A 9,514-nucleotide genomic window follows, 5' to 3' on the forward strand; every position below is an offset into this window, starting at 1 on the left:
TAAACACATGTAGTGGACTGATTCTGTCCTGCCCAGTACTAACACATTGTAGTGGACTGATCTGCCCCCCCCCCCAGTACTAAACACATGTAGTGGACTGATTCTCTGTCCCCCGTACCAGTAACTGTAACACATGTAGTGGACTGATTCTGTCCCCCCCCCAGTACTAAACACATGTAGTGGACTGTATTCTGTCCGCCCCCCCCAGTACAATACAACATGTAGTGGACTGATTCTGTCCCCCCCCCCAGTATAAACACATGTAGTGGACTGATTCTGTCCCCCCCCACGTACTAAACACATGTAGTGGACTGATTCTGTCCCCCCCCCCAGTACTAAACACAATGTAGTGGACTGGATTTCTCCCCCCCCAGTACTAAACACATGTAGTGGACTGATTCTGCCCCCCCAGTACTAACACATGTGTGGACTGATTCTGCCCCCCCCCCAGTACTAAACAATGTAGTGGACTGATTCTGTCCCCCCCCCAGTACTAAACACATGTAGTGGAATGATTCTGTCCCCCCCCCAGTACTAAACACATGTAGTGGACTGATTCTGTCCCCCCCCCAGTACTAAACACATGTAGTGGACTGATTCTGCCCCCCCCAGTACTAAACCACATGTAGTGGACTGATTCTGTGCCCCCCCCTCCACCCAGTACTAAACAATGTGTGGACTGATTCTGCCCCCCCCCCAGTACTAAACACATGTAGGGGACTGATTCTGCCCCCCCCCCCCAGTCTAAAACACATGGTAGTGGACTGATTCTGCCCCCCTACTAAACACATGTAGTGGACTGATTCTGCCCCCCCCAGTACTAACACATGTAGTGGACTGATTCTGCCCCCCCCCACCCCCCCCCAGTACTAAACACATGTAGTGGACTGATTCTGCCCCCCCCCCCAGTACTAAACACACAGTGATATGACTGGACTTGATTCTGTCCCCCCCCAGTACTAACACATGTAGTGACTGATTCTGCCCCCCCCCAGTACTAACACATGTAGTGGACTGATTCTGTCCCCCCCCCCAGTACTAAACACATGTAGTGGACTGATTCTGCCCCCCCCCCAGTACTAACAATGTAGTGGACTGATTTGCCCCCCCCCCAGTACTAACACATGTAAGTGGACTGATTCTGCCCCCCCCCCCCCCAGTACTAAACACATGTAGTGGACTGATTCTGCCCCCCCCCAGTACTAAACACATGTAGTGGACTGTTCTGTCCCCCCCCCGTACTAAACACATGTAGTGGACTGATTTGTCCCCCCCCCCCCCAGTACTAAACACATGTAGTGGACTGATTCTGCCCCCCCCCCCAGTACTAAACACATGTAGTGGACTGATTCTGCCCCCCCCCCCCAGTACTAAACACATGTAGTGGACTGATTCTGCCCCCCCCCCAGTACTAAACACATGTAGTGGACTGATTCTGCCCCCCCCCCCCCCCCCGGTACTAAACACATGTAGTGGACTGAATTCTGCCCCCCCCCAGTATAAACACATGTATTGGACTGATTTGTCCCCGTCCCCCCCCAGTACTAAACACATTGTAGTGGACTGATTCTGTCCCCCCCCCCAGTATAAACACATGTAGTGGACTGATTCTGTCCCCCCCCCCCCAGTACTAAACACATGTAGTGGACTGATTCTGTCCCCCCCCAGTACTAAACCATGTAGTGGACTGATTCTGTCCCCCCCAGTACTAAACACATGTAGTGGACTGATTCTGTCCCCCCCCCCAGTATAACACATGTAGTGGACTGATTCTGTCCCCCCCCCAGTACTAAAACACATGTAGTGGACTGATTCTGCCCCCCCCCCCCCCCCAGTACTAAACACATGTAGTGGACTGATTCTGTCCCCCCCCCCAGTACTAAACACATGTAGTGGACTGATTCTGTCCCCCCAGTACTAAACACATGTAGTGTGGATTCTGTCCCCCCCAGTATAAACACATGTAGTGGACTGATTATGTTTCCCCCCCCAGTAAAAACACATGTATTTGGATCATTAATGTTCCCCCCCTCCCCCCCCCCAGTACTAAACACATGTAGTGGACTGATTCTGTCCCCCCCCCCAGTACTAAACACATGTATTGGACTGATTATGTTCCCCCCCCAGTACTACACATGTAGTGGACTGATTCTGTCCCCCCCCCCCCCCAGTATAAACACATGTAGTGGACTGATTATGTTCCCCCCCCCCGCCAGTACTAAACACATGTAGTGGACTGATTCTGTCCCCCCCCCCCCGCCCCAGTACTAAACACATGTATGGACTGATTATGTCCCCCCCCCCACCGCAGTACTAAACACATGTAGTGGACTGATTCTGTCCCCCCCCCCCAGTACTAAACACATGTAGTGGACTGATTCTGCCCCCCCCCCCCCCCCAGTACTAAACACATGTAGTGGACTGACTTCTGCCCCCCCCCCCCAGTACTAAACACATGTAGGTGGACTGATTCTGGTTTGTCGTCCGTCCCCACCCACCCCAGGACTGATTCTGTCCCCCCCCGCCCCCCACCAGGACTGATTCTGTCCCCCCCCCCCCCCAGGACTGATTCTGTCCCCCCCCCCCCCAGGACTGATTCTGTCCCCCCCCTACAGTAGTGGACTGATTCCTGTCCACCCACCACGCCTCACACACCCACATGTAAGTCGGAACTCGATTCATAAACAGCACGAGGTCTGGCGCGCGCGATCTCACGCCAAAATATTTACACACAGAAAATAATCCCGTAAAGCACTGCGTTATTTTTGAGTTAGCTCAATTTAACGAAAAAGAATGGACAGGTGTATCTCATTATATTTCACGTGCATTTTATTTATGGCAGATTTTTTGACTTGACACTTGTAACAGATAAAATACTTTCCAAATGAAATGTTTACCTGTTATTTGGGTTTATATCTTGTAAAACAACAGGGGGGATTTAGCAATTTGAATGTCATGCTTATTTTTTTTATTTAAAAGTGGAACATGAATTGAATCGTTCAAGTTACAATTGTGTCCCTGAAGTTGATGGGCGTGTCCCTGAAGTTGATGGGCGTGTCCCTGAAGTTGATGGGCGTGTCCCGGTGGGCGTGTCCCGAAGTTGATGGGCGTGTCCCTGGAGTTGATGGGCGTGTCCCTGAAGTTGATGGGCGTGTCCATGAAGTTGGAGAGGTTGAAAATGTCAGTGAACACTTGCCAGTTGGTCAGTGCATGCTTGCAGTACACATCCTGGTAATCCGTCTGGTCCTGCGGCCTTGTGAATGTTGACCTGTCTAAAGGTCTTACACTCATCGGCTGCGGCACAGTCTTCCAGAACAACCGGTGCTCTCAGTATTTATGCTGCAGTAGTTTATGTGTCGGGGGGCTAGGGTCAGTTGGTTATATCTGGAGTACTTCTCCTGTCTTATCCAGTGTCCTGTGTGAATTTAAGTATGCTCTCTCTAATTCTCTCCTTCTCTCTTTTCTTTCTCTCTCTGGGAGGACCTGAGCCCTAGGACCATGCGTCAGGACTACCGGGCATGATGACTCCTTGCTGTCCCCAGTCCACCTGGCCTTGCTGCTGTTCCAGTTTCAACTGTTCTGCCTGCGGCTATGGAACCCTGACCTGTCCACCGGACGTGCTACATCCGGACCGTGCTTACCTGTCCCAGACCTGCTGTTTTCAACTCTCTAGAGACCGCAGGAGCGGTAGAGATACTCTTAATGATCGGCTATGAAAAGCCAACTGACATTTACTCCTGATTATTATTTGACCATGCTGGTCATCTATGAACATTTGAACATCTTGGCCATGTTCTGTTATAATCTCCACCCGGCACAGCCAGAAGAGGACTGGCCACCCCTCATAGCCTGGTTCCTCTCTAGGTTTCTTCCTAGGTTTGGCCTTTCTAGGGTTCTGCGTTCTACACCTGCATTGCTTGCTGTTTGGGGTTTTAGGCTGGGTTTTTGTACAGCACTTCGAGATATTAGCTGATGTACGAAGGGCTATATAAATAAACTTGATTTGATGCATGTTTCAGTGTTATTTGCCTTGAAGAGAGCATAGAAGTAGTTTAGCTAGTCTGGTAGGCTCGTTCACTGGGCAGCTCTCGGCTGTGCTTCCCTTTGTAGTCTGTAATAGTTGTCAAGCCCTGCCACAGCGTCAGAGCCGGTGTAGTCGATTCGATGTTAGTCCTGTATTGATGCTTTGCCTGTTTGATGGTTCATCGGAGGGCATAGCGGGATTTCTTATAAGCTTCCGGGTTAGAGTCCGCTCCTTGAAAGCGGCAGCTCTAGCCTTTAGCTCATGCGGATGTTGCCTGTAATCCATGGCTTCTGGTTGGGGTATGTACGTACAGTCAATGTGGGGACAACGTCATCAATGCACTTATTGATAAAGCTAGTGACTGATGTGGTGTACTCCTCGATGCCATCGGAGGAATCCCAGAACATATTCCAGTTTGTGCTAGCAAACCAGTCCTGTAGCTTAGCATCCGACCACTTTTTTTATTATCTAGTCACTGGTGTTCCTCCTTTTCATTTTTAGCTTGTAAGCAGAAATCAGGAGGATAGAGTTGTGGTCAGATTTGCCAACTGGAGGGTGAGGGAGAGCTTTGTATGCGTCTCTGTGTGTGGAGTAAAGGTGGTCTAGATTTTTTTCTCCCTCTGGTTGCACATTTAACATGCTGGTAAAAATGAGGTAAAACTGATTTAAGTTTCCCTGCATTAAAGTCCCCCGGCTACAGAGCGCAGCCTGTGGGTGAGCGTTTCTTGTTTGCTTATGGCGGAAATACAGCTCATTCAATGCTTGTCGTTAGTGCCAGCCTTAACTGTTTACATACCACCACAGTCAAAGAATACAGATGAAAACTTCTCTCGGTAGATAGTGTGGTCTACAGCTTATCATGAGATACTCTACCTCAGGTGAGCAATAGCTCGAGATATCCAGCTGTTATTTTTGTCCGCCGCACTATCCTGCCGGTACAGCATATAACCTGTAAACCTGTATACTGTATGTTGATAATGTCGTCGTTCAGCCACGACTCTGTGAAGCATAAGATATTACAGTTTTGAATGTCCCGTTGGTAGTTTAACCTTCCGCGTAGGTCTGTCTATTTATTCTCCAGAATTGCACGTTTGCTAGCAGAATGGAAGGAAGTGGGGGTTTATTCGATCGCCTACGAATTCTCAGAAGGCAGCCCGGCCTTTTGGCCCCTTTTTCTCCCCTCCTCTCAAATCACGGGGATCTGGGCCTGTTCCCGAGAAAGCAGTATATCGTCGCTAGTCTATTCTGCTAGTCCGTGGTGAGTAATAGCAGTCCTGATGTCTAGAAGTTATTTTATGTCATAAGAGAGCAACATTATGTACAAAATAAGTTACAAACACAATCGGTTGGAGGCATGTAAAATATCTGCCGCCTTCTCTGTGTTCTACTACCCAGGTCTGGTTTTGGAGATCATTCTCCACTCTGTGTTCTACTACCCAGGTCTGGTTTGGAGATCATTCTACACTCTGTGTTCTACTACCCAGGTCGGGTTTGGAGATCATTCTACACTTGTTCTACTACCCAGGTCTGTGTTGGAGATCATTCTACACTCTGTGTTCTACCTACCCAGGTCTGGTGTTGGAGATGCATTCTACACTCTGTGTTCTACTACCCAGGTCTGGTGTTGGAGGTCATTCTACACTCTGTGTTCTACTACCAGGTCTGGTTTTGGAGCATCTACACTTGTGTTCTACTACCCAGGTCTGGTGTTGGAGATCATTCTACACTCTGTTTCTACTACCCAGGTCTGGTTTTCGGAGATCTTCTACACTGTGTTCTACTACCCAGGTCTGGTGTTGGAGATCATTCTACCACTCTGTGTTCTACTAACCAGGTCTGGTGTTGGAGATCATTCTACACTCTGTCGTTCTACTACCACAGGTCTGGTGTTGGAGATCATTCTACACTCTGTGTTCTACCTACCCAGGTCTGGTGTTGGAAGTCATTCACACTCTGTGTTCTACACCAGGTCTGTTGGAGTCTTCTCTTGGTTACTACTTGTGTTTGTCTCTACTTGGTCACTCGAGGTCGGTTGGGATTGTAGTTTAACGGTCGGTGTCTTACACTCTGTGTACACCTCGGTCTGGTTTGGAGTCATCAATCTGTTTCTACTCCGTCTGGTTTTGGAATGTCTACATCGTTACTACCCAGGTCTGGTGTTGGGATCGTTCGACACTCTGTGGAGCTCCTGTATGTATTTTCTGATGTTTAACTCAGTATCTTATCAGAGTATCTCTTGTCACACTGATCACAGCTATGAGGTTCTCTCTCTGTGTGTGTTTCTCTGGTGTGATTATCAATTGCCTGATGTAGTAAAACTCCTTCCCACATACACGCCAACAGCTATAGGTTTCTCTCCTGTGTGGTTTCGCTTGTGACGTGTTAAAAGTCCCAATAAAAAGGGAAACTCTTGCCACAGTCAGAGCAGTGGATGAGGCCTCTCTTGAGTGTGTGTTAGTTGTGTATAGTCAGGCTTCCTGACTGCGTGAATTTCTTCCCACACTGATCACAAGCTATAAGGCTTCTCTCCGGTGTGAGTTCGCTGGGTGTGAAGCCAGAGTGCCGATTTGAGTGAATCCCTTCCACACTGATCACAGACATATGGCTGCTCTTGTGGTGTGTTCTCTGGTGTGATTTTAAATGTCCCTGAATCAACAAAACTCTTGCCACAGTCAGAGCAGTGGTAAGGTCTTTCTCCAGTGTGGGTTCGCTGGTGTACAGCCCAGAGCTGCTGACGTAACCACAATTCCCAACATACATCACAGTTATAAGGTTTCTCTCCTGTGCATTCTCTCTGGTGTTGTTTGTAGCTGCTTGATGAAACAAATCTCTTCCACAGTCCAGAGCAGTAGGTATGGCTCTCTGGAATGCGTGTGGTGTGTTCTCTGGTGTAAAATCAGTTCACTCGAGGAAGTTAAAGTCATTCCACATACATCACAGCCATAGGTTCCCTCTCCAGTGTGAATTGCTTGGTGATATTGTAATGACTGTGGATGTTGAAAAACTCTTCACACGTCAGAGCAGCAGTGAGGTTTCTTTCTGTGGGTCTCCGCAGGTGTTGTTGAGGAGTTCTGAATGTGGAGAGACTCTTCTCTGCCTCGTCAGCATCGTGCAGGTTGTTGAGGGCTCCCAGAGGATCCACGATTCACGTCGCTTCCTGTTGAACAACAAAGTCAGACAAATTGCCATGTAAAAATGTTATTGCCACAGTAAAATCAACCATTTTGTGCTATTCTAGCGTCTGTGACAGCCATCACAAAATCCTAAGACTAAACAACTAGTCTCTTGTGAATCAAGTTGACTATTTCGGTTTAGAAGCATTCGATTTTTTGCTAAAATATATAATTTTGGATTTGTGGTGCCACATGAAAACTGTTTTCACCAGAGTAACATAAAGGAACAACTAAACGTGACATAGTCAACAGTGCATTCCCCAGATCTTCATACCAAATACTTCAAGTCCAGGAGTCAATATCTAAGCCTAATTTAACTTTTAAAACTTCATGATACAATGACAACATGCCATAAAAGCATAAAGTCAAGTAGTGTTTATGTCACAACATTGTTGTCAAATTCATCAAGACACCAACCACTGATAAAGGGTTTAGGTTTAAATTAAAATGTGTGAATTTGATTGAATTGTAGCCGTCTTTGTATCTTAAGCCTCATGCAGTCTTTCTAATTTGGTAATCATAATAGATTGGCCGTAAATAATTTTGTAATTCTTTTTTCCCCCCCTGATCTTCCTTGGGCCACTGTTGTGAGTTCCGAGTTCTGAGTTCCCGAGTTGTCGAGTTCCCCGACGGTTCTCCGAGCTTCCGAGTTCCGAGTTTCCCGAGTTCTGAGTTCTGAGTTCTGAGTTGTGAATGACCATAATGACTACTACAATTTGATCACCAACTGTTTACTCAAAGAGTTCTGACGAGGTCACTAGGTTTTGGGTTAAGGTTGCTACAATAGCTTTTCTCTATGAACTTGAGAGAGTGGTTACATTTCTCCAGCCTCCCACGCTCAGTTGTTTACCAAAACATGTGACAGGGCTGGCCATTTTGTTTCTGTTCTAATCCTCGGTTTCCCCTTGAAAAAGCCACATCAATCACTCTGCAGTTCAAACAATAAAGCAGTGCCACTGTAGCAGGGCAATGGATTTACAGACTGTGGTTTTCTACTGATTTGATTTACACAGAGACTGTGGTTTCTACTGTAAAATGTATACCAACACAAAACCATTGATTACACTGAGACTCTAATTTACACTGAAACTCTAATTTAAAAGTTTAACAAACCCACACAAGTCTGAACAGTAGGTACATAAAAAAAAAAACATTTACTGTAAAAAACTACAGATTAACAATTTGTACACGAACTACAGTAAAGTCTCCCTCAGTTGAATTCTGTTACCAAACGTCGTATCTGCACAGTTCTTCCTGTAATGTGTTTTTGTTGTTCAACTAGTCTTTTATAGTAGTTACATTTTAGCATGGGATTGCCCGTTCGTAATAACCTGACGGATGTGGCTGGAGAAATGTACCCACACCATTCATATGACAGAGCTACGGATGGAAGGGCTGACCATCACATTCAACATTAAGTTTAACATGTTGAGGGCATACAGTCATAGACAGAGCTACGGAGAGAAGGGACTGACCATCCATCCCACATTACAGTGTTAACCATGTTGAGGTGATACGCAGTCATAGACGCTGAGACGGACTGGAAGGGACTGATCCATCACATCACACACATTGACCAGTGTATAACCACTGTCGAGGAGTACAGGTCATAGGAACCCCCCCCCCGAGCTACGGATGGTAAGGGACCTGACCTATCAACACTACAACCTCTAACCAGTGTTAACCATGAAAGCCCCTTGAACAGAAAACGAAACAACAGAGTTCACAAGAAGAGATCATATAGACAGAGACTACGGAATGGAAAGGACTGACCAATCATCATGCAACAACATTACAGTGTTAATCCATGTTGGGAACCGAGTCGCTACACGTCACTAGACACGAAGCTTAACGAATGGAAGGGAGCTGACCCTACCACATCAACACACAGTAAACGTATAACACACGCATTGAAGGGTGATACATGCAACAATAGACAGAGCTCACCGGATGGAAGGGACTGGAACTCACCAGTCACATCAAACAATCCTACACAGTGTCTAACCATGTCTAGAGCGAGAAGACTACAGTTCATAGACAGATGCTACGGATAGAAAGGGACTGACCATCACATCCAAACATTACGTTGTTAACCATGTCTAGGCAATAACATCATGATACAGAGCTACGGATGGAAGGAGACCTCAAATCAAAGACGATACTGACATTTGGCAATCAGCAAACAACTTACGAGAGACCGGGATCTCAATGCAAGTCATCAGTTGTGAGGAGATACAGTCATACGACAGATGCTACGGATGGGGAAGGGACTGACATCACATCCAACACATTACAGTGTTAACCATGGTTGAGGAAA

The 9,514-nt window shown here is 46.9% G+C and overlaps 1 protein-coding gene across 1 annotated transcript in view; it reads left to right on the forward strand.

The window, feature by feature from the left end:
• LOC139026031 (uncharacterized) overlaps positions 1 to 3,556 on the forward strand; it is a 42,304-nt gene extending 38,748 nt beyond the window's left edge. The window contains exon 2 of the mRNA XM_070441333.1: positions 3,481 to 3,556. Coding sequence (XP_070297434.1) covers positions 3,481 to 3,494 — 14 coding nt within the window. The 3' untranslated portion in view covers positions 3,495 to 3,556. The remainder of the gene's footprint in view (positions 1 to 3,480) is intronic.
• The last annotated feature ends 5,958 nt before the right edge of the window (positions 3,557 to 9,514 follow it).

Source organism: Salvelinus sp. IW2-2015, unplaced genomic scaffold, assembly GCF_002910315.2.
Source record: "Salvelinus sp. IW2-2015 unplaced genomic scaffold, ASM291031v2 Un_scaffold3762, whole genome shotgun sequence".
Classification (NCBI taxonomy): Eukaryota; Metazoa; Chordata; class Actinopteri; order Salmoniformes; family Salmonidae; genus Salvelinus; species Salvelinus sp. IW2-2015.